Source organism: Heptranchias perlo, unplaced genomic scaffold (genome assembly GCF_035084215.1).
Source record: "Heptranchias perlo isolate sHepPer1 unplaced genomic scaffold, sHepPer1.hap1 HAP1_SCAFFOLD_52, whole genome shotgun sequence".
Taxonomy (NCBI): domain Eukaryota; kingdom Metazoa; phylum Chordata; class Chondrichthyes; order Hexanchiformes; family Hexanchidae; genus Heptranchias; species Heptranchias perlo.
This window is the reverse complement of record NW_027139537.1, coordinates 6872897-6899188: the sequence shown is the minus strand read 5'-3', so window position 1 is coordinate 6899188 and position 26292 is coordinate 6872897. Positions and strand designations below refer to the sequence as shown.

At 46.0% G+C, this 26292-nt stretch overlaps 1 protein-coding gene across 1 annotated transcript in view; it reads left to right on the top strand.

The window, feature by feature from the left end:
* The window catches only part of LOC137314556 (NACHT, LRR and PYD domains-containing protein 3-like), a 28575-nt gene extending 2804 nt beyond the window's left edge, over nt 1–25771 (top strand). Inside the window, exons 2-11 of the mRNA XM_067979863.1 lie at nt 8548–8643; nt 10629–10795; nt 15329–15500; nt 15606–15671; nt 17874–19611; nt 21161–21247; nt 21405–21575; nt 21742–21912; nt 22056–22223; nt 22396–25771. Of these exons, the coding sequence (XP_067835964.1) occupies nt 8548–8643; nt 10629–10795; nt 15329–15500; nt 15606–15671; nt 17874–19611; nt 21161–21247; nt 21405–21575; nt 21742–21912; nt 22056–22223; nt 22396–22483 (2924 nt within the window). The 3' untranslated portion in view covers nt 22484–25771. The remainder of the gene's footprint in view (nt 1–8547; nt 8644–10628; nt 10796–15328; nt 15501–15605; nt 15672–17873; nt 19612–21160; nt 21248–21404; nt 21576–21741; nt 21913–22055; nt 22224–22395) is intronic.
* The last annotated feature ends 521 nt before the right edge of the window (nt 25772–26292 follow it).

Genomic DNA, 26292 nt, shown 5'->3' with positions numbered 1-26292 from the left:
GGAGCGTGGAAGTGTTAATACTGTCAAGTATTGAGCGGGGGTCATTAATGCTGTCAGGAATGGAGCGTTAGAGCATTAATATCGTCAGGAATGGAGTGGGGGAGTAGTAATAGTGTTAGTAATGGAGCGGGTGAGTATTACTACTGTCAGGAATGGTGCGGGTGAGTGTTAATACTGTCAGGAATCGTGTGAGGGAGTTTTAATACTGTCAGTAATGGAATGGAGGAGTATTAATAATGTCAGGTGTGGAGTGGCTGAGCATTAATGATGTCAGGAATGGAGCGGGAGAGTACTAATTGTGTCAGGATTGGAGCAGAGGAGTATTAATACATTCAGGAATGGAGCGTGGGTGTATTAGTATTACTGTCAGGAATTGTGCACAGGAATATTCATACTGTTAGGAATGAAGCGCTGGAGTATTAGTAACGTCAGCAATAGATCGGTAGAGTACTAATATCGTCAGTAAAGTATCGTGGGTGTAATACCATCCGGAATGGTGCAAGCGCGCATTAATATCGTCAGGAATGGGCGTGAGAGCAACAATACCATTAGGAATGGAGGAGTGGAGTGGTAATACTCTCAGGAATGGAGCGGAGGAGAATTAATAATGTCAGGTATCGAGCGACTGAGAAAAAAATGTCAGGTATGGAGGGGGGGAACATTAATAGTGTCTGGAATGGAGCGGTGGATTATTAATTCTGATGGGAATGGAGCAGGAGTGTGCTAATTGTGTCAGGAATGGAGCAGGGGAGTATTAATAGTGTCTGGAATGGAGCGGTGGATTATTAATTCTGATGGGAATGGAGCGGGAGAGTACTAATTGTGTCAGGAATGGAGCAGGGGAGTATTAATACTTTCAGGAATGGAATGTGCGGGGATATTAGTATTACTGTCAGGAATTGTGCGGAGGAGTATTCATAATGTCGGAAATGGAGTGTGGGAGTATTCATTCTGTCAGTGATGGAGTGGGGGAGTATTAAAACTGTCTGATCAAGCGGCAGAGTATTAATGTGGTCAAGAATTGAGTATGAGTTTAATACTTTCAGTAATGGAGCGGGGGTGCATTAATACGTACAGTAATGGAGCAGGGGCATATTAATGTGTCAGAGATGGAGCGAGGACATATTAATATCGTCAGTAATGGAGCTCTTTAGTATTAATACCACCAATAAAGTAGGAGGGAATATTAATACATTCAGGAATGGTGCAGGGGAGTATTTTTACTTTCAGGAATGGAGCGTGGGTGTATTCGTATTATTACTGTCAGGAATTGTGCGGGGGAGTATTCAAATATCAGGAATAGAGTGCTGGACGAGTAATACTGTCAGGAATAGAGTGTGGGTTATTAATACTGTCAGGAACGTAGCGTGGATGTATTACCAGCTGCCAGGAATGGAGCAGGGATGTATTAATACAGCAGGAATAGAGAGGGTTAGTATTAATAGTTTCAGCAATGGAGCGAGCGAGTATTAATACTATGAGATATTGAGCAAGGTAAGCATTAATACTGTTAGGAGTGGAGCGGGAGAGCATTAATATTAGGAATGGAGCAGGGAAGTATTAGTGTCATTAATGGAGTGGGTGAGCATTAATTCTGTTAGGATTAGTGCGGGGGAGTTTTAGTACTGTCAGTAACGGAGCTGGGGTATATTAATACTGCAGCATTGGGGCGGGAAAATATTAATAGTCTCAGTAATGGAGCAGAGGATTATTAATACCGTCAGGAATGGAGCGGGGGTGTATTAATACTGTCAGGAATGGGGCAGGGGAGTCGCATTAGTGTCGGGAATGGCGTGGGGGCCTATTGATATTGTCAGTAATGGAGCGGGGGAGTATTGATACTGTCAGTGATGTAGCAGGGGAGTATTAAGGTCAGGAAAGGTGCTGGGAAGTAATAATACCATCAGGTATGGAGCGGCTGAGTATTAATAATGTCTGGAATGGAGCAGGGGATTATTGCTACTGTCTAGAATGAAGCGGGGTAAATTCAGTCGAAAATGGAGCAGGGGAGTGTTAAACTTTCAGGAATGGAACCTGAGTGTATTAGTATTATCACTGTTAGGAATTGTGCGGAGGAGTATTCATACTGTCAGGAATGGAGTGCTCGAGCATTAATACTGTCAAGAATGGAGCAGGGGAGTATTAATACATTTAGGAATAGAGAATGGGAATATTAGTATTATTGCCGTAAGGAATTCTGTGGGGGAGTATTCATACTGTCAGGGATGGAGAGCTGGAGTATTAATACACTCAGGAATTGAGTGGTGAGTATTCATTCTGTCAGTGATGGTGCGGAGGAGTATTAAAACAGTCAGTGATGGACCGGGGTGTATAAATGCTGTCACTGTTGGAGCGGGAGAGTATTAATACTGTCATTGATGTAGCGGCAGTGCATTAATACCGCCAGGAACGAGCGGATGAGTTTTAAAACTTTTCAGTAATGGAACGGGAAGTATTAATAACATCTGGAATGGAGAGAGCGTGCATTAATACTGTCAGAAATGGTGAGGATGAGCATTAATGTCAGGAATGGAGCTGGAGAGTATTAATGATGTTAGGAATGTAACGGGGGCGTATTGATGCCGTCAGAAATGGAATGGGGGAGTATTAATATAGTCAGGAATGAAGCGTGAGAGTAACAATACCATCAGGAATGGAGCGGTGGTGTAGTAGTACATTTTTAAAAATTTGTTCATGTGATGTAGGCATCACTGGCATGGCCAACATTTATTGCCCATCCCTAATTGCCCTTGAGGAGGTGGTGGTGAGCCGCCTTCTTGAACCGCTGCAGTCCGTGTGGTGAAGGTTCTCCCACAGTGCTGTTAGGAAGGGAGTTCCAGGATTTCGACCCAGCGACGATGAAGGAACGGCGATATATTTCCAAGTCGGGGTGATGTGTGACGTGGAGGGGAACGTGCAGGTGGTGTTGTTCCCATGTGCCTGCTGCTCTTGTCCTTCTAGGTGGTAGAGGTCGCGGGTTTGGGAGGTGCTGTCGAAGAAGCCTTATAGAATCATAGAATCATAGAAGTTACAACATGGAAACAGGCCCTTCGGCCCAACATGTCCATGTCGCCCAGTTTATACCACTAAGCTAGTCCCAATTGCCTGCACTTGGCCCATATCCCTCTATACCCATCTTACCCATGTAACTGTCCAAATGCTTTTTAAAAGACAAAATTGTACCCGCCTCTACTACTGCCTTTGGCAGCTCGTTCCAGACACTCACCACCCTTTGAGTGAAAAAATTGCCCCTCTGGACCCTTTTGTATCTCTCCCCTCTCACCTTAAATCTATGCCCCCTCGTTATAGACTCCCCTACCTTTGGGAAAAGATTTTGACTATCGACCTTATCTATGCCCCTCATTATTTTATAGACTTCTATAAGATCACCCCTTAACCTCCTACTCTCCAGGGAAAAAAAGTCCCAGTCTGTCTAACCTCTCCCTGTATGTCAAACCATCAAGTCCCGGTAGCATCCTAGTAAATCTTTTCTGCACTCTTTCTAGTTTAATAATATCCTTTCTATAATAGGGTGACCAGAACTGTACACAGTACTCCAAGTGTGGCCTCACCAATGCCCTGTACAACTTCAACAAGACATCCCAACTCCTGCATTCAATGTTCTGACCAATGAAACCAAGCATGCCGAATGCCTTCTTCACCACCCTATCCACCTGTGACTCCACTTTCAAGGAGCTATGAATCTGTATTCCTAGATCTCTTTGTTCTACAACTCTCCCCAACGCCCTACCATTAACGGAGTAGGTCCTGGCCCGATTCGATCTACCAAAATGCATCACCTCACATTTATCTAAATTAAACTCCATCTGCCATTCATCGGCCCACTGGCCCAATTGATCAAGATCCCGTTGCAATCTTAGATAACCTTCTTCACTGTCCACAATGCCACCAATCTTGGTGTCATCTGCAAAATAACTAACCTTGTCAGGATAGAGCAGAGAACTATTAATAATGTCAGGTATGGAGCGGCTGAGTATTAATACTGTCTGTAATGGAGCAGGGGAGCATTAATTATTTCAGTAATGGAGCAGGGGAATATTAATACATTCAGGAATAGAGCGTTGGAGTATTTGTATTATTACTCAGGAATTGTACTGGGGAGTATTCGTTCTGGAATGGAAAGCTGGAGTATTCATTCTGTCAGTGATTTACTGGGGTGTATTAATACTGTCACTGATGGAGCAAGGGAGTATTAATATTGTCAGTGATGCAGCAGCGCAGTATTAATACTGGCAGGAATGGAGTGGATGAGTTTTAATATTTTCAGTAATGGAGTGAGTTGTATTAATACCTACAGTAATAAAGCAGGGGCTTATTAATGTGTCTGTAATGGAGCGGGGGCATATCAATACCGTCATTAATGGAGCGCTTGCGTACTAAGACCGGCAATAATAGAGGAGGGAATATTTATACAGTCAGGAATGGAGTGGGGGAGTATTAATACAGTCCAGAATATAGCGGGCGATTATTCACACCGTCACGAGTGGAGCGTGAGTGTATTAATACCGTCAGGAATGGAGCGGGGAAGTATTAACTGCCGTCAGCAATGGAGCAGGGATGTATTAATACTGCAGGAATAGAGCGGGTGAGTATTAATAGTGTTAGCAATGGGGCGGATGAGTAATAATACCGTCAGAAATCGTGCAGGTGAGTATTAATACTGTCAGGAATGGAGCGGAGGAGTTATAACAATGTCTGATATGGAGCGGCTGATAATTAATGATGTCAGTAATGGAGCTGGGGAATATCAATACTTTCAGAAATGAAACGTTGGAGTGTTAGTATTACTGTCAGAAATTATGCAGAGGCGTATTCATACTGTCAGGAATTGAGCGCTGGTGTATTAATACTGGCAAGAATGGATTGCAGGAGTATTAATTCTATCGGTGATGGAGATGCGGAATACTAAAGCATCAGAAATGGAGTGTAGGTGTAATAATACCGCCCGGAATTGAGCGGGCTCGAATTAATAATGTCAGAAATGGAGTGGTGTAGCATTAGGTATTGTCAGGAATGGAACAGGTGAGTATTAATAACGTTAGGTATGAAAAGGGGGTGTATTAATACCGTCAGGAATGAAACGTGGGATTGTTAATAACGTTAGCAATGTAGCGGAGGAGTATTAATAATGTCAGGAATGGAAGGGGGGAATATTAAGTAACATTCGCGCCAGACAACTGCCAGTCAATGAACATCTCCAACAAGAGAGAGTCTAACCACCTCCCCTTGACATTCAATGGCATTACCATCGCCGAATCCCCCACTATCAACATCCTGAGTGTCACCATTGACCAGAAACTTAACGGAACCAGCCACAAAAATATTGTGGCTACAAGAGCAGGTCAGAGGCTGGCTATTCTGCGGCGAGTGACTCACCTCTTGACTCCCCAAAGCCTTTCCACCATCTACAAAGCACAAGTCAGGAGTGTAATGGAATACTCTCCACTTGCCTGGATGAGTGCAGCTCCAACAACACTCAAGAAGCTGGACACCATCCAGGACAAAGCAGCCCGCTTGATTGGCACCCCATCCACCACCCTAAACATTCACTCCCTTCACCACCGGCGCACTGTGGCTGCAGTGTGCACCATCCACAGGATGCACTGCATCAACTCGCCAAGGTTTCTTCGACAGCACCTCCCAAACCTGCAACCTCTACCAACTGGAAGGACAAGTACAACAGGCACATGGGAACAACACCACTTGCACGTTCCCCTTTAGGTCACACACCATCCTGACTTGGAAATATATCGCCGTTCCTTCATCGTCGCTGGATCAAAATCCTGGAACTCCCTTCCGAACAGCACTGTTGGAGAACCTTCACCACACGGACTGCAGCGGTTCAAGAAGGCGGCTCACCACCACCTTCTCAAGGGCAATTAGAGATGGGCAATAAATGCTGGCCTTGCCAGCGACGCCCACATCCCATGAACGAATAAAAACATTAATGCTGTCTGGAATGCAGTGTGATTATTAATTCTGTCAGGAATGGAGCAGGGAGTATTAATACTGTCAGTGCTGGACCAAGGTGTATTAATAATGTGACTAAAATGGAGGGGGGAGTATTAATACTGTCATTGATTGAGCGGGTGCGTAATAATGCTGTCAGTTTTGGAACGCTAGAGTAATAATACCATCAATAATAGTGGAGGGAGTATTAATACAGTGAGGAATGGCGCGAGGGCATATTAATTCCGTCAGCAATAGTGGAGGGAGCATTAATACAGTCATGAATGGCGCTGGGAATTACTAAGTGCTCAGTGGATGATCTATCTCGGCCCCCTCCCGATATCCCCACCATCTCAGAAGCCAAGCTTCAGCCAATTCGATTCACTCCACGTGATATCAAGAAACGGCTGAGTGCACTGGATACAGCAAAGGTTCTGGGCCTCGACAACAGCTCGGCTGTAGTGCCGAAGACTTGTGCTCCAGAACTAGCTGCGCTTCTAACCAAGCTATTCCAGCACAGCTACAACACTGATATCTACCCGACAATGTGGAAAATTGCTCATGTATGTCCTGGCAACGAAATACAGGACAATTCCAATCCAGCCAAATAATTCCCCATCAGTCTACTCTCAATCACCAGCAAAGTGATGGAAGGTGTCGTCGAAAGTGCTATCAAGCGGCACTTACTTACCAATAACCTGCTCATTGATGCTCAGTTTGGGTTCTGCCAGGACCATTCGGCTCCAGACCTCATTGCAGCCTTGGTCCAAACATGGACAAAAGAGCTGAATTCCAGAGGTGAAAGTGACTGGCCTTGATATCAAGGCAGCATTTGACCGAGTGTGGCACCAAGGATTCCGAGTAAAATTGAAGTCAATGGGAATTAGGGGGCAAACTCTCCAGTGGCTGGAGTCACACCAAGCACAAAGGAAGATGGTAGGGGTTGTTGGAGGCCAATCATCTCAGCCCCAGGACATTGCTGAAGGAGTTCCTCAGGGCAGTGTCCTCGGCACAACCATCTTCAGCTGCTTCATCAATGACCTTCCCTCCATCATGTTCGCTGATGATTGCACAGTGTTCAGTTCCATTTGCAGTCCCTCAGATAATGAAGCAGTCCATGCTCGCAAGCAACAAGACCTGGACGATGTCCAGGCTTGGGCGAGTAAGTGGGAAGTAACATTCGCACCAGACAAGTGACAGGCAATGACCATCTCCAACAAGAGAGAGTCTAACCACCTCCCCTTGACATTCAACATCATTACCATCACCGAATCCCCCACCATCAACATCCTGGGGGTCACCATTGACCAGAACCTGAACTGGACCAGCCACAAAAATACTGTGGCTACAAGATTAGGCCAGATGCTGGGTATTGTGCGGAGAGTGACTCACCTCCTGACTCCCCAAAGCCTTTCTACCATCTACAAGGCACAAGACACAAGTGTGATGGAATATTCTTCACTTGCCTGGATGAATGCAACTCCAACAACACTCAAGAAGCTCGAAACGATACAGGACGAAGCAGCCCGCTTGATTGGCACCCCATCCACCACCCTAAACATTATCTCTTTTCACCACTGGCATACCGTAGCTGCAGTGTGTGCCATATAGAGGTTGCACTGCAGCAACTCGCAAAGGCTTCTTTAATAGTACCTCCCAAACCCGGGACCTCCAGCACCTAATATTGGAACAGTGGTAAATATCCTCACCTCCTATAGTGCTCATTATTGTTAATATTAGAACAGTGGTAAATCTCCTCACCTCCTACAGTGCTCATTAGTGTGAATGTTGGAACAGTGGTAAATATCCTCACCTCCTATAGTGCTCATTAGTATTAATATTAGAACAGTTGTAAATCTCACCTCCTCCAGGGCTCATTAGTGTTAATATTGGAACAGTGGTAAATCTCCTCACCTCCTACAGTGCTCATTAGTCTGGTGCTGACACCATGAGGCATATAGTAAATATATTCCAATAGAAGCAGTAGCCAGGACACTTCTACATCAACACACGGAGACTGTCACTGCCCATAAACACCAGAGGAATCACACCTCGCTATTTATTGTGTGGAAAGCTATCATGTTCAGAAAGCAGCTTAATTTAATAACGGAACTTAACAAATCGAATATATTCATCGCAAATCTGTGAATAACAATTATCCGATTGCCCCAAACTGTGTAAAACCGAGTGAAGGGTCATTTAATTCAGCCACGTTCAGCCCGCTTCATATTTCCCTCCAGAATATTCACTACCTCAGGTCTAAGGCTGGTTCTGGCCTGCACTGTGAGTAAATCTTACCAATTGCCACTCCCAGTGCAGAGTCTCGGCCGACGGGAGCCCGTCTGGCATTGATTTGTGAAGATCAGCGGAATTCACTGGATTTCACTGGGCAGCTGTCTGTGTCCCACCTGATGTGGAGCGTTGATCATAACACTCGGGAAATGCTCGATTCCAGAACTAACAGCTGTTATACTGATGGGGGAGGAGAGACTTGGTATCATGTTTAACAAGGCAAAGTTTTCCTGCTCATTTTAATATTTCTTTCTAACTCTCCTATTAATATTGTATTTATTACAGAGGATCAGAATCTGGCAACGTCAATCACCACCATGGCTGAAGGTCCAAACAGGGGAGAAGATCCAACATCTTCAACAAGAATGAGAATGGAAACAGGTAGGTTCAGAAAATTCAGCAAAATATTTCTCTCCTGACAAAGGGTCCAGATCACAATCAGGAAATTGCAGCTCACACAGGAAGAGGTAACATCACAGATACTGTGTCGCTAGAGGGAAATGAGTGACCATCAAGAGGGACAGTGCAGTCACAGGTGGAGGGATCTCCTGAGTACTGGAACTGTCCAATAGTTACCTGGTGTTGGGGACTGCAAGGTGGATAGAGACAGTGACTCAGAGGATGTACTTCCTGAGCAACAATGTGAGATCAGGGAGCAGAGGGACACCCCGAGTGGGGCAGGAGTGAGAGGCAGGTGGGACACAGGAATAGGAGAGCGATAGTGGTGGGAGCTTCGACAGACAGGCAATAGACAGACTCTACTGCAGCCCTGAGCAGGTCCCGAATGGTAAGTTGCCTCCCTGCTGTCAGAGGGAAGAACATCCTGGAACAGGTGGGACCATCTCTGGGAAGGAAAGGAGAGCAGAGAATAGCCATGGTCAGAATCAATAACACTGATACGTTTATCGAGGGAATATTAAGACTCATGCACTCGATGTAAACTAAGTTACCTCCCTCGTGCCAGTTGGAAGAATTTCCAGGAACGGGTGGGACAATCTCTGAGAAGGAAAAGGAATCAGAGGATAGCCATTGTCGGAACCAATAAAACAGATAGAAATACAATTATAGAGGGAATATTAACACTGAGGCAGTAGATTAAAAAAACAAGGCCTCCAGGTTGTGATCTCCAGATTGATTTTCACTGGGCTGCTAAAGGAGGGAAACATGAGTGTGGCTGCAGGGCTGGAGCAGGAGGGAAGGGTTCACGGTCTTGGGGACTAGAGCGAGTTCAGGGAGAAGGGAAGGGACGGTCACGGTCTGAACCGACCAATGGTTTTACCGACTGGGTGAATGGAGCAGTGGGCGGGGGGGGGGGGGGGGGGGTGGTTCAGTTGATATGACCGGAGGATGGGAAATATGCGGGTCTGAGACGAGAGAGTGGAATTAATAAAACTGTTGGAGCAGAAACAGAAGACTAATAAAATAATAAAGTTATGAGCAGGAAGAAAGGAAGGAGGTTTTGAAGTAGTGAGAGATAGTCATTGTTTTGAAGTAGTGAGAGATAACGTTGTTGTTTTGAAGTAGTGAAAGATAACGTTATTATTTTAAGTAGTGAGAGATAAAGTTATTGGTGTCGAAAAGAAAATGACTAATGATTAAAATGCCGACAAAATCGGAGTTCGGATTAAATGTTATGTCTGTGAATGTACAAATCATTCCAAACTCATTTGGAAATTCAGAAGCATAAGAGATATGGTCCAGGATCTATGAGACCATATGGTTTAGGTTTACGAGGGACTCAGAGCAAAATCTTCCTGGTTACAACATTTTGATGGGAGATTAATGAAGATTTTAACACTGATGGTGTTAATGAGAATGTGGATGTAATGGAGGAGGATGTGGGACCAGAGTTAAAGATAACTAGAGAAGGATTTGGATTTGAGAAAAATAGCCAAAGTGGAGAAGCCACTGGTCCCACAACTAATGCGATTAAATGAGGACAGGGAGGAGACTTTGGATAAAAAACAGTGCTGATGGATTAGAAAGAGACAAAATAATATCTCTGTTGAAGAGTGAGAGAAGATAAACCGGGTAACTGGAGACCAATTAGTCTCCGTTAGTAGTGGGTAAACTCCTCGAATCTGTAATTCCAGGTCGAATTCTTGAACATTTTGAGATACAAGGGATGATCAGGGGAGGCTGGAACTGATTCGCTTCAGACAAGTCGTATTTGACAAATCTGATACAGCTTTGTTGAGAGGTGACGATAAAGATCGATGGGATGTAGCACTTGCGGTGTATATGAGTTTGCAGAAGGTGTTTGATAATGTGGCTCACAACAGGCTTCAGCCGTTTGGTAAGAGGAAATGTAGCCGCCCGGATAGAAAGTCGATAATGTGTTTAGTTTTCTCCATTTTTGTTCACAGATCCGAACGCTGCAATCACTGAGTTCCTGACAAAGTGCGACGATTACCAGCTGTTCCAGTTGACGAAATTCTACCGGGACAGACTGGAACAGGCGATTGAAGAAGTGATGGACGGAGTCAGCTCGTTGTTAACATACGAGAGGCATTTCAGTGGACAGGAACATCGGGTAAGTGGGAGGGACACAGAATGAGTTTGGATTAATTAAAGATCACAGAACTAACAGGATATCAGATCTTCGAATCATCGAATGTTACAGAACCGAAACAGGCCAAATTGGAAAGAAATGGATCAAACTGAACATATTCTGAATCTGAACCAATGATAGGAAGATATTAAATTACCCAGTGGATCAGTCAATATCTGTACAGAGAAAGGACAGGGTGACAACAACTTGCATTTATATGGCGCCTTTAACATAGTAAAACGTCCCAAGGCGCTTCACAGGAACGATTATCGAAGAAAATTTGATAGTGAGCCACATGAGGAGACATTAAGAGAGCTTGATCAAAGAGTTGGTTTTAAGGAGCGTCTTCAAGGAGAGAGAGGCAGAGAGGTTTAGGGAGGGAATTCCAGAACTTCGTGCCGAGGCAGCTGAAGGCACAGCCGCCAATGGTGGAGCGATTAAAATCCGGGATGCACAAAAGGCAAACATTGGAGGAGTGCAGAGATCTCGGAGGATTGCAGGGCTGGAGGAGGTTACAGAGATAAGGAGGGACCAAGCCATGAAGGGACTTGAGCGAAAGGATGCGAATTTTAATATTGAGGCGTTGCCGGACCAGGAGCCAATGTAGGTCAGCGAGTCCAGGGGTGATGGGTGAACGGGACTTGTTGCGACTTATGATATGGGCAGGACGTGGTGTGAGTTGGGATACGAGCACAGAGTTTTGGATGCGCTCAAGTTTAGAGAAGTTGGAAGGTGGAAGGCCAGGCAGGAGAGCATTGGAATAGTGGAGTCTGGAGGTGACAAAGGGATGGCTTTGATCTTCCCAATGTTTAATTGGAGGAAATTTCTGCTCATCCAATGCTGCATGTCGGGCAAGCAGTGTGACAAAGCAGAGACAGTGGAGGAGTCCGGAGAAGATGTGGTGAGGTAGAGTTGGGTGTCATCAGTGTACATGTGATAGTTTTCCACGGTCAGTTACATACGATGTCATAGGAACAGAGGAAAAGGAGCAGGCCATTCAGCCCCTCGAGCCTGTTCCGCCATTCAATGAGCTCATGGTTGATCTGTATCTGAACTCCATTCAAACGCCTTGGCTCCATATCCCATAATACCTTTGGCTAACAAAACTCTATCGATCTCAGATTTAACATTATTAATTGAGCTAGCATCTACTGCTTTTTGTGGGAGAGAGTTCCACACTTCTCCCACCCTTTGTGTGAAGAAGTGTTTCCTAACTTCTCTCCTGAATGGCCGGGCTCTGATTTTAAGGTTATGTCCCCTTATCCAAGACTCCCCCACCAGCAGAAAATGTTTCTTTCCATCTACCCTATCAATTCCTTTCAAAATCCTAAACTCCTTAATCAAATCACCCCTTAACCTTCCATATTTCAGGGAATACAAGCCTAGTTTATGTAATCTCTCATAATTTAACCCTTGGAACCCTGGTAACATTCTGGTGAATCTGCGCTGCTCCTTCCAAGCCCAATATACCCTTTCTACGGTGCGGTGCCCAGAACTGTACACAGTACTGCAGATGTGGTCTCACCAGGGCTTTGTATAGCTGGAGCAACATTTTCTCCCCTTTATATTGTAGCCCTCTAACATTCCATTAGCTTTTTTGATTATTTTTTGTACCTGAGCACTATATTGAGGGATCTTTGTAAATCTCTTTGAATCTCCATTGTTCCTAGCTTTTCACCATTTAACAAATACTTGGATCTATCCTTTTTTTGGTCCAAAATGGATGACCTCACACTAATCTGCGTTGAAATCCATCTGCCACAGTTTTGCCCACCCACTTAATCTAACAATGTATCTTTATAATTATGTGCTCCCATCTACACTACTTACTATGCCACCAATCTTTGTGTCTTCGACAAACTTGGATATACCACTCTCTATTGTGATATCTAAGTCATTAATAAATATAGTGAATATTTGAGGGCCCATCACAGATCCTTGTGGGACACCATTAGTCACTTTCTTCCAATTCGAGTACATACCTTTTATCCCTACTCTCTGTATTCTTACGCCTAGCCAATCTCCTAACCAGGTCAATAATTTGCCTTCAATTCCATGAGTTTTAATTTTATCTAACAGTCTCTTATGTTGAAAATTATCGAATGCCTTCTGGAAGTCCATATACACAATATCCATGGACATTCCCCTGTCTACTACTTCAGTTATTTCCTCAAAAAATTCAATTAGGTTCGATAGACATGACCGACCATTTACAAATCCATGTTGGCTCTCTCTGATCAGTTCAAATCTTTCTGAAGTGCTCAGGAGTCCTAGGTTTAATTATAGATTCTAACAACTTCCCCACAACAGATGTTGGACTAACAGGTCTATCATTTCCTGGTTTCTCTCTCTCACCTTTCTTTCATTTGTGACTTTGATACGGGCCGTTTTAGTGCTGTGGGACAGGCAAAAATCTGATTGGAGGGGTTCAAACGTGGAGCTGCGGGAAAGATGGGCACAGATTTGGGAGGTGAAAACACGTTCAAAGACTTCGAACAGGGAAGGGAGGTTGGGGATGGGGCGGTAGTTTCTAAGCACTGAGAGGACAAGGGTGGGTTTTTTGAGGAGGAGGCGATGACAGTCGATTTGTATGGAAGGAGGACAGTATCTGAGGAGAGTGAACCGTCAACACGATCAGCTAACATGGGGGCCAGGAGTGGTCGACACTGTGGTGGGGATAGGGCCGAGGGAGCAGGAGGTTGGTCTCGTGGTGAAGCTGAGCTCAGAGGGGAAATGAGTGGAGAAAGAAGAGAAACTAGAGAACGGTTCAGGTATAACTCTTGTGTGGATTGAAAATAAGGCAATCAATTTTAGTGGGATTTGGAAAAGGACAGATGAGAAACAACAGAGTGAAGTTAGAGGGGAGGTCATTTTAGCTGACTGACATGCAAACTAATGAATAGGAAATTAAAGAATCGTGGGGAGGGAAATCACAGTTTGTTCCACTAAGTGATACAGTACGAGTGTCCTTTTCTCGAGTCACTGGGGTTCAAATTCAACATCGGCGGAGAAGGGAGTTAGCACTTAGCATGGAGTGTTATTCATGGAGTGAACATTAGGACATTGCAAGCAAGCAGTGAATCATTTTCTGTCAGTTAACTTTACTGGAATGAAAGTAAATGGTAATGATAATCGGTCACGGTAACGGGAAGCCGATCGGCTGCTCCCCGGACACTAACTGAGGCTGAACCAGACGATCTGTAACCTCAGATTCCAACTCCAATCTGAAATTCAGACACATTATGTGCTCCCACGTGATACTGAAACCCTCATCCATGCCTTTGTTGCAACTGGACTCGACTATTCCAATGCTCTCTTCGCCGGCTTGCCATCCTCCACCTTCGGGTAAACTTCAGCTCATCCAAAACGCTGCTGCCTGTACCCTGTCCCTCCCTAGGCCTGCTCACCTCTCACTCCTGTGCTCACTCACCTATTGCCTCGCAGTTATCGAATGCCTCCAATTTTAAATTTCCATCGTCCTGTTTAAAACACAACATAGCCTCACCACTCCGTATCTCTGTAACCTCTTCCAGCCTTATAACCCTCCTGTGGCCGTATAATTCGCTTTTGTTATGACTCTGGCACCTTTCACATCGCCCATCACTCTACCAGTGGTGGTCTATCGTTCCATAGTTTTCGGACCTAGACTCTGGAATTCACTCCCCAAACCTCTCCGCCGCCCCATCTCTCCCTTCTCCTTAAAACCTGCCTCGTTAGCCAGCTATTGGGCACGCCTACAAACATGTCCTCCTTTGTCTCCCTTCTATTGGTCACCCCGACAAACATGTCCTCCTTTGTCTCCCATCCATTGGTCACCCGACAAACATGTCCTCCGTTTTCTCCGGTCCATTGATCACTGCTACAAACATGTCCTCCTATGTCTCTGGTCCATTGGTCACCCTACAAACATGTCTTCCTTTGTCTCCGGTCCATTGGTCACCCTACGAACATGTCCTCCTTTGTCTCCGGTCCATTGGTCACACCTACAAACCTGTCCTCCTTTGTCTCCGGTCCATTGATCACTGCTACAAACATGTCCTCCTTTGTCTCCGGTCCAGGGGACACTCTACAAACACGTCCTCCTTTGTCTCTGGTCCATTGTCTGTTTCCGCCTCTGAGACTCGCCTTGGGATGTTTTGTTATGTTTAAGATTTCATTTCTATAAATGTACATTGTTGCTAATGAACGTTTATAGAATATTCAGCCCATGTTCAGAATGGATCAGTACCCGGCCCAGTGATTACTTACTGTGTTGAATATAAACTGGGAGATCCTATCATAGAGCAACTCCTTTCCTTCTCGTTCTCAGTCTTTGTCTTTCACTCCACTCCTCAATATAAACTGGGAGATCCCATCACGGAGCAGCTCCTTTCCTTCTCATTCTCAGTCTTTATCTTTCACTCCACTCCTCAATATAAACTGGGAGATCCCATCACGGAGCAGCTCCTTTCCTTCTCATTCTCAGTCTTTGTCTTTCACTCCACTCCTCAATATATTCATCATTATTCTTTACAGAAAGTTACTGAGCTCGCGGAGAAGGGAAACAGGGCGGCAAGTTCCAAACTTCTCCTAATTCTGGTGATGGAGAAAGGCTCTCGGGCCCGAAGGGTGATGTGGGAATCCTTTGTGAAAATGCACCATGCGATACCAAAGTTGGACAAAATACTGAAAGAGATGCAGGAACTTGGTACGGTAAAATCACACACTGAATTCAATTTCAGATTGAAACACTGCAGAATTTACTATAATATTACACAGATCGGATTTCATGAAAGCTCATTGATTTAAACAGGTCCTGATCCATTTGATTATATGAACATCGGACGAGGTTTATCTGAAATACCCAGTCACCTGAAAGGTAAGTGATGAAATGGAGATTTCAAACCGTTTATTTCACTTCTGAGAATCAGAATGTTTTGACTGTAGACTTTTGTTTAGAGATTGTCGGAATCTGGGTATCAGAAATTCAAAGGGCAAAAGAAACACAATAAAAGTTCATTTTCATATGTCATTAATCCTGTGAAACCACAAGCATCTGGCTGGATCCGAATACATTGCAGCGCTTCATACACATCTCTGAGGTGACCTGGCATCCGTGAGGTGCCTTGGACTCGCAGGAAAATAATATTTTGCGTAGATTGAAGTTAAAAGTCACTCCGAATTTTGAATTATTGGTAAATTTGCATGTGTTGCATTACTCCAATTAATCCAGCTGCAGGGTCCCGATACACTGTGAATCCCCATACACATCTGGCAGGATCCTGATACACTGTGAATCCCCATATACATCTGGCAGGATCCTGATACACTGGCAATCTCCATACACAGCTCCGATATGCTGCACAGATACTCTGGGCTCACAGTTAATGAACGGTGCCTTGAGCCAGACGTTAATGGTTACCTGCTCCCCATGAAATCTGACCCAACATCAACTGTAGATAAAGAGATGGACAAATGTGAAACATTAAAATATTATTATTTTACTGCACAGAACGAGACGTCAAAGTGTTCGATCTGATCTGAGAAGATGTACAGATGTTCACACAATAGATCATTAATCCGTGGAGAAATGTGAGGGAAAGGCAATGTTCAGGGTAATTCGGAAGTTCTGGGCTGGCTTCCGAATGGCAGTGAAAGAGAGAACCATATTCGACTCAAAGAATAGTCCTTTAACTCGGGGTCATTTTAGACCCAATATAATGACTAATGGAAACAGATTTGTGATTTCCCAAACCTTCATTATAGGAAATTCAGACCAAAATGAAACAACGGAGTATAATTATTGGGAGAACAGTTGAAATGAACTGTGAATGTTTTCCGCTCTAACATTACACTGAGTAATGTGGGCAGTAGATCTAATTCTAATTCTAATTGGTGATATGAAAGGACTATTCGAAAAAACACATTCAATGTAGTTGTAAAACTGCTGAAAAATTGTTGACAATTTCTGAAACACAATATAACAGGAGAGTGATTAGAGACAGGAAAAGGCCATTTGGCCCAAATAAGCCTGTCCCGAAGAAAGATGACACCAACTACCCCTCCTCTCAGTGTATCCACAGAAACACGTTCAATTATCTTTTGACCCCACTTACACTGCCCCTTTAGTGTCCTTCCCAGACTCTCTGGCCCTTTGGGTGAGAAAATTACCCTGACTTCCCTTCTCTGTTATTAATTATTTTGTTGATTGTGAGCCTGTTTCCTGTTTCCGTTGCGTATGTTCAAGACTGAGATCGATAGATGTTTGGAGACTAAGGGAATCCATGGAGATTGGGATGGGGCAGGCAAGTTGATTTGAGGAGATCGCCCATGATCGTAATGAATGGCGGAGCAGGCTCGAGGGGCCGTGTGGTCTACTCTTGCTCCTGCTTCCGATGTTCTTGTATCCTTACTAATGTTGGGAATTCCATTGAAACATTTCAATACCGATGTCACTTGGCCAAACAAAATATATCAAACCCTCTCGCCATTCCCTCAACCGAAACTCCGAATACCTTAAATCATCTTTCTGATTCCCCTCTGTAACTTCAGAATGGCAGTAACCTTTACTTTTGATCAGGTGACTATAGAAGTACAGGTAATACCCCAGATAACATGCCCGAGTCCTGAAACAATAGCAATTTAAGTTCTGTCCATTCACAGTCTGTCCCTCTCCTCCTATTTCCCATTTGCGCAGGTCAGCACCACTGACGGTTTCACAGATTGATCCACTGGAACCTCCAGTTTCGTATAACCAGGATCATGTGTGGATCTGTAATGAGATGTCTATAGTACAGGGCAGGTCCGATCGTATTAATCATCAGAGGGAAAATATCACCTTCACAGAAATCTCCATGTTCAGTAAATATTAGAATCAAGTGAGGATTTAAAACTTTTCTCCGTCATTATTCATTTTCAAGCGAGGTTTTCAGTAACTGAGTTTAATTTCCTGCTCACACCTCTATAAAGCTGTGAATTCAATCTCTGAACATTTTACTGAATAGTAAAGTGAAATTGAGAATTTGTTTTTGTGTCAATACAACTAACATTGAGAACCACTTTCTGTCTGTTCTAATTGAAGATGTTCAACAGAAACACAAGGAAACACTCCGGGTCCAAACTGAAACACTGAGAGTGAACACGATCCTAATAAAGGAGAAGGTTAAGATTTTCCAGCTGGTCAATCTATACACTGAGCTAATGGTCATTTCTACTGTTCGCGATCGGACACTTGTAGAACATGAACTGCTGGCAAGAGGCCGAGCCCATGAAGAGTGGAGAGAGAAACATCTCCGGAGAGAACTGGAAACAATCCGAACTAATCAATTGTTCCAGAGCAGTTTTTCCAAGAGAAAATCCAAATCTGGGAGTTCAGCAGCAGTGAGTGGAGTCCCGGGGATTGGAAAAACAACAATGGTACAAAAGATTGTTTATGACTGGGCCACTGGGAAAATATACCCACACTTTCAATTTGTTTTCAGTTTTAAATTCCGGGATTTGAACGCTATTAACTGTAGAATAAACCTGAGGAATCTGATACTGGATCTGTATCCTTATTTTGGGAATATTCTGGGAGAGCTCTGGAAGAACCCAAAGGGATTACTGTTTATATTCGATGGTTTAGATGAATTCAAGGACAGTATCGATTTTGCTAACAATCGGATAAATACAGAGGCTGATTACATCTGCACAGATCCTGAAGACCAGTGTGAAGTGTCTGACATTGTGTACAGTTTAATACAGCACAAGCTGCTCCCAGGATGTTCAGTGCTCATGACCAGCCGCCCCACTGCATTACATTTGTTGGAAAAGGCTGAGATCTGTGTCTGGGCTGAAATCCTGGGATTTGTTGGTGAAGAACGGAAGGAATATTTCAACAAGTATTTTGAAGATCAGGCGGTGGCAGCAGCTGTTTTCAAACATGTGGAGGAGAACGAGATCCTGTACACCATGTGTTACAACCCTTCCTACTGCTGGATCCTCGGTCTGTCACTGGGTCCCTTCTTCACACAAAGAGACAGGAAACAGCAGCGAGTTCCCAAGACCATCACCCAACTATATTCCTACTATATTTACAACATTCTGAAAAACCATGGCCGAGAGATTGAATCCCCCCGTGATGTGTTACTGAAGATGGGTGAGATGGCCTTCACAGGAGTCTCCGAGAAGAAGATTGTGTTTAGAAATGGAGATTTGATCAAGTGCAATCTGCAACCTTCCCAGTTCCTGTCTGGGTTCATGATGGAACTTTTGGAGAGAGATGATTCTGCCCAGAGTGTGGTTTACACATTCCCGCACCTCACCATCCAAGAGTTTGTAGCCGCACTCGCACAATTCCTGACTCCAGATCCTGGGGACATCCGGAAACTCCTCAGTGAAGCCCACAGCAAGGAAGATGGGCGATTTGAGATATTTCTCCGTTTTGTTGTTGGTCTCTCCTCCTCACAGTCAGCTCGGCCCCTGGAGGAGTTTCTGGGTCCATTTCTTCATCAAACGATCTGCGGAGTGATTGACTGGGTGAAGGAGAAGGTTGAAGGACAGATTGGAAACACAGAGAGTGAAACTGGTAAAAGGGACCTCCTGAACACATTCCACTACCTGTTTGAGTCTCAGAATCAAACACTGGCTCGGGTCACAGTGGGATCTGTGGAAACACTTGCATTTAATGGATTGCGACTGACCCCGATTGACTGTGCGGTGCTGTCTCATGTCATTGGACTCTGTAATGCAATAAAACACCTCAATCTGGAGAACTGCTCCATTCAGTGTGAAGGTCTCCAGCGGCTGGGACCCGCACTGCACAAATGCCAGGTGTTGAGGTAACTGTTTATTTGTCTCTCACTGTAAAGCCAATTGGAGAACAGTCACGGATTGTATTGTTGCTCTGTAATGAAGGGAAACAAACAGTTCAGTTAAACCAGAGAGAAGCAGATTCAACACAAATATGACAAATGATAAGAGGATCGGTTAGTAATTCCCTCAGGACTGGAGAATCTAAAATGGATCGTTTTGAACAAGTGGGGATTTTACCGTCTTTATCGGATCAGTAAATACAGGTCACTGAAAGAGTCTGATAATGTAATTGCAATAAATGATATTTATTGCTGTTTTTCTTACTGTCTGAGATACGTCCATTGAAGAGGTTCCTTCTCACTATTAGTTACACGTAGACTGACAATAACTGCAGCAGTCTGTGTGTCGGAGCATCCCACCCTCTTACCGAGGTGTGGGGGCAAGCGACAGTCACCGGACTGTGAACGTGTGTCGGAGAGGGAAGCAGAAACACCAAACATTCAGTAACAAAGAGCAAAACACAGCTTTCGGGCAGTCAACCGCCAGTGGGCGAGCTGAGCTTTCCCCACAGGACGTCGATCCTTTATCTTAACTCATCAATGACCCAGCCCTTCTCACTCTCCAATACATCCACCATCTTTTCACCCAGCTGGCAGCACTCGTGCCCCTGAGTCAGAATGTCGTGGATTCAGGCCCCTCGCTCATTAATCCAGGCCGACACCTCAGTGGGATTTGGGAACTAAAATCTGCCATTAAAAAGGTTCCAATCCAACAGGTTGTGGGGTATTAGCCCAGGAGTACAGACACACACCGGCCAGCGGTGGGGCCTCACACACAGCGGGAGGCTCCTGGGTTAACCAGGGGCAGTGAACCCGGGAATTTCCCATAATCTGTGTGAGGCCCCGCTCGGGGAGGGAACTTCAGGAAAATTCCCCGAAAACTGTCGGGCCTGTTGCGCCTGAAATAAATGTGGAGCCAGTTCAATGGGAATAAAGTGAGAGACTTCCCTCCCCTATAAACTCGGAGTACAGGGATATTTAAAACTTGTAACAGGACAGAATAAACTCTACTTGTTCCATGAAATCCTGCGGAATGGATTTTACTGCAGCCGTGAGTGCCGTTTCACAATATAACTCACCCCGAGTTATTATACAGATTAATATAATACTGCATAAAGTACAGGTAATCACCGCTTTATCATTTAATTCGGGGAAAATCGTCCCATTCCCATAAAATCTGGGATTTAAGAAGCAGCAGAAATTGGACAAATTTCCCGAAACATGACGGGACAGGTCACTGATCTCCAGGAGGGTAATTCTGATCATCAGGGAATGAGACCGGACTGAGGGACATTTAAAGGCTTCACACAGACAGCACTTTATTTAGTGAATACATTTACTGACAGTCCCTGAATATATGGAGCGTTGGACAGAGAGAGATTCATTGTCAGTGACAGGGAAATCTGGTTATTAATTTCCTGAAGATTTTTCAGTGTTTCCTGTAATATCAGAGATAAATTTTCAGATCGGGGATTGGATTCAGTTTGTTTCTCACTCTCTGTCTGTTTGTGTTTAGACTGGGGAGAAATAAACTGGGAGAATCAGGAGTGAAACTACTGTCTGCGGCTCTGAGGAACCCGGACTGTAAAATACAGGAACTGGAGTAAGTATCAGACTGTGTGAGATAGTGTTTATAATAACTGGATGTCGAACACGATATATTAATGTCAGTATAAGTCATAATAATACAAATAAATAATGGGAATTTACTCTGATTCCTGTTATCTCTGCTTGTCTCTCTCTCTCTCTCTGATCTCCAGGTTATGGATGAACAATCTCACAGCTTCTTGCACCGGGGATCTCTCCTCCGCTCTCAGTACAAACCGGTCACTGACGGCACTGAACCTGGGTAATAATAAACTGAGAGATTCAGGAGTGAAACTACTGTTTACGGCTCTGAGGAACCCGGACTGTAAAATACAGAAACTGGGGTAAGTATCAGACTGTGTGAGATTGTGTTTATAATAACTGGATGCCGAACACGGTTCATTAATATCAGTATAAGTAATAATAATGCAAATAAATACTGGGAATTTAGTCTGATTCCTGTTATCTCTGCTCGTTTCGATCTCTCTCTCCGCTCACTCTGATCTCCAGGCTTTGGGGTAACCATCTCACAGATTCTTGTACTGAGGATCTCGTCTCCGCTCTCAGTAAAAACCGGTCACTGACGGTTCTGGACCTGAGTGATAATAAACTGGGAGATTCAGGAGTGAAACTACTGTCTGCGGCTCTGAGGAACCCGGACTGTAAAATACAGAAACTGGAGTAAGTACCAGACTGTGTGAGATTGTGTTTACAATAACTGGATGCCGAACACGGTTCATTAATTTCAGTATAAGTAATAATAATACAAATAAACATTGGGAATTTACCATGATTCCTGTTATTTCTATCTCTCTGATCCCCAGTCTGAATGATGTCGGTCTCACAGATTCTTGTACCGAGGATCTCGTCTCCGCTCTCAGTACAAACCGGTCACTGACGGTTCTCTCCCTGGGATTAAACTCCTTCACAGACCGATCTGTCCCCGCTCTCCGCTCCCTCATACTGACCCGCAGGAGTCTGATGCGGATCGTGTGAGTGTTTGTGTTAATGTTTAATATAATAAATAAAATATCAATGGGATTCAGTCCGTTTTATGGGTAATATTTGTCTGTAATTATTATTGAAATATTAACCGCAGTCTCCCTGTTATTTACACTGTTGTTCAATCTGTTTATTTCCTGTTTAATCTTTAATCTGTTTCAGGCTGTGGGCGAATCAGTTCAGTTCAAATGGAAAGAGACACCTGGAGTCACTGCGGGAATCCAGACCCGGACTGAGTGTGGGAGTGTGAACATTTCAATTTATAACCATTACTAGTCTCATTATATGAACATTTCAATTTATAACCATTCCTGGTCTCATTATATGAACATTTCAATTTATAACCATTCCTGGTCTCATTATATGAACATTTCAATTTATAACCATTCCTGGTCTCATTATATGAACAATTCAATTTATAACCATTCCTGGTCTCATTGCATGAACATTTCAATTTATAACCATTACTAGTCTCATTATATGAACATTTCAATTTATAACCATTCCTGGTCTCATTTTATGAATATTTTTGGCCGATTCTCTGTCCCTCCCCTTTAACCGACCGCACTCTAGGTTTAAATCCGAACGGCCCTTTAACGGTTTCCAGCTCGAGCTGAGCGAGCGTCGTCTCCCATTGTGACGTCAGAGGCCCAGCGACAGGGTCACGAGACTCAGTCACCCGGTCCCCCAGCGCTGATTCTGCCGGATATCCGGGGCTGGATGGTCCCCAATGGGGCACTGGGTCAATGTACAGACAGGAAGGGCCCAGGGTGGGGCTCAGTCTGGGCTGCAGTGGGACACTGGGTCAATGTACAGACAGGAAGGGTCCAGGGTGGGGCTCAGTCTGGGCTGCAGTGGGACACTGGGTCAATGTACAGACAGGAAGGGCCCAGGGTGGAGCTCAGTCTGGGCTGCAGTGGAACACTGGGTCAATGTACAGACAGGAAGGGCCCAGGGTGGGGCTCAGTCTGGGCTGCAGTGGGACACTGGGTCAATGTACAGACAGGAAGGGCCCAGGGTGGGGCTCAGTCTGGGCTGCAGTGGGACACTGGGTCAATGTACAGAAAGGAAGGGCCCAGAGTGGGGCTCAGTCTGGGCTGCAGTGGGACACTGGGTCAATGTACAGACAGGAAGGGCCCAGGGTGGGGCTCAGTCTGGGCTGGAGTGGAACACTGGGTCAATGTACAGACAGGAAGGGCCCAGGGTGGGGCTCAGTCTGGGCTGGAGTGGGACACTGGGTCAATGTACAGACAGGAAGGGCCCAGGGTGGGGCTCAGTCTGGGCTGCAGTGGGACACTGGGTCAATGTACAGACAGGAAGGGCTCAGGGTGGGGCTCAGTCTGGGCTGCAGTGGGGCACTGGGTCAATGTACAGACAGGAAGGGCCCAGGGTGGGGCTCAGTCTGGGCTGCAGTGGGGCACTGGGTCAATGTACAGACAGGAAGGGCCCAGGGTGGGGCTCAGTCTGGGCTGCAGTGGGACACTGGGTCAATGTGCAGACAGGAAGGGCCCAGGGTGGGGCTCAGTCTGGGTTGCAGTGGGACACTGGGTCAATGTACAGATAGGAAGGGCCCAGGGTGGGGCTCAGTCTGGGCTGCAGTGGGACACTGGGTCAATGTACAGACAGGAAGGGCCCAGGGTGGGGCTCAGTCTGGGCTGCAGTGGGACACTGGGTCAATGTGCAGACAGGAAGGGCCCAGGGTGGGGCTCAGTCTGGGCTGCAGTGGGACACTGGGTCAATGTACAGATAGGAAGGGCCCAGGGTGGGGCTCAGTCTGGGCTGCAGTGGGACACTGGGTCAATGTGCAGACAGGAAGGGCCCAGGGTGGGGCTCAGTCTGGGCTGCAGTGGGACACTGGGTCAATGTACAGATAGGAAGGGCCCAGGGTGGGGCTCAGTCTGGGCTGCAGTGGGACACTGGGTCAATGTACAGACAGGAAGGGCCCAGGGTGGGGCTCAGTCTGGGCTGGAGTGGGACACTGGGTCAATGTACAGACAGGAAGGGCCCAGGGTGGGGCTCAGTCTGGGCTGGAGTGGGACACTGGGTCAATGTACAGACAGGAAGGGCCCAGGGTGGGGCTCAGTCTGGGCTGCAGTGGGACACTGGGTCAATGTACAGACAGGAAGGGCTCAGGGTGGGGCTCAGTCTGGGCTGCAGTGGGGCACTGGGTCAATGTACAGACAGGAAGGGCCCAGGGTGGGGCTCAGTCTGGGCTGCAGTGGGGCACTGGGTCAATGTACAGACAGGAAGGGCCCAGGGTGGGGCTCAGTCTGGGCTGCAGTGGGACACTGGGTCAATGTGCAGACAGGAAGGGCCCAGGGTGGGGCTCAGTCTGGGTTGCAGTGGGACACTGGGTCAATGTACAGATAGGAAGGGCCCAGGGTGGGGCTCAGTCTGGGCTGCAGTGGGACACTGGGTCAATGTACAGACAGGAAGGGCCCAGGGTGGGGCTCAGTCTGGGCTGCAGTGGGACACTGGGTCAATGTGCAGACAGGAAGGGCCCAGGGTGGGGCTCAGTCTGGGCTGCAGTGGGACACTGGGTCAATGTACAGATAGGAAGGGCCCAGGGTGGGGCTCAGTCTGGGCTGCAGTGGGACACTGGGTCAATGTGCAGACAGGAAGGGCCCAGGGTGGGGCTCAGTCTGGGCTGCAGTGGGACACTGGGTCAATGTACAGATAGGAAGGGCCCAGGGTGGGGCTCAGTCTGGGCTGCAGTGGGACACTGGGTCAATGTACAGACAGGAAGGGCCCAGGGTGTGGCTCAGTCTGGTCTGCAGTGGGACACTGGGTCAATGTACAGACAGGAAGGGCCCAGGGTGGGACTCAGTCTGGGCTGCAGTGGGAAACTGGGTCAATGTGCAAAAAGGAAGGGCCCAGGGTGGAGCTCAGTCTGGTCTCCAGTGGGACACTGGGTCAATTTGCAGACAGGAAGGGCCCAGGGTGGGGCTCAGTCTGGGCTGCAGTGGGACACTGGGTCAATGTACAGATAGGAAGGGCCCAGGGTGGGGCTCAGTCTGGGCTGCAGTGGGACACCGGGTCAATGTACAGACAGGAACGGCCCAGAGTGGGGCTCAGTCTGGGCTGCAGTGGGACACTGGGTCAATGTACAGACAGGACGGGCCGAGGGTGGGGCTCAGTCTGGGCTGCAGTGGGACACTGGGTCAATGTACAGACAGGAAGGACAAAGGGTGGGGCTCAGTCTGGGCTGCATTGGGACACTGATAATTGGATTTGGTACTCCTGGGTGCCTCTCCCAGTGATGAGTCAGAATCTGGAACATGTCCCTGTGCACCGTGCGGTCAGCTGCCGTGCCCCAAAGCTCTTGAATTCTATCCCTAAACTTTTCCATCTCTCCGCCTCTCTCTCCTCATTTACGATGCTCCTTCAGACCTCCCTCTTTGACCAAGCTTTTGACCACCTGTCCTAATATTTCCTTGTGTGGCAAATTATTTCTGATTGCTCATGTGAAGAACCTTGGGACGTTTTGCTAATATAAAGGCGCTATATATGTTGTCCATATGCTGTTTTAATAAAACTCCACCGTTTACTTCAGCTCAGGACTGCCCCCCTCATTATTTAAAATATAATTACTGGTTTTCGTATTTTAAAATATTGAATAAAGGTTCCTGGAAACTACATCACACATCCGCCAACTGGTACCAAAGATGTGACCGGTCGGTCCATTAACCGGGTGGGTCTTACGCGGTGTGGGGGTGGGGGTCTGCATATGCAATTTACACAAATTGTGTCGAGCTCAGCTGGGGCTCCACAAAATGGCCGACCGACATGCGACGTAAAATGGCCGCAATGCAACGCAAAATGACTGCCATGCAGATTTTGCAAAATGGCCTCCAAGAACCAGCCAGCAATATCACAGAATGATATTTCACTGAAGCAGTCCATTCGGCCCTTCGTGCCTGTGCAGGCTCTTTGCAGTTGGTCACACTCCTTTCCCCAAACCGAACAATTTGTTCCTTTTCAAGTATTTATCCAATTTCCTTTTGAAAGTTACCATTGAATCTGCATCCAACACCCTTTCAGGCAATAAATTCCAGATCA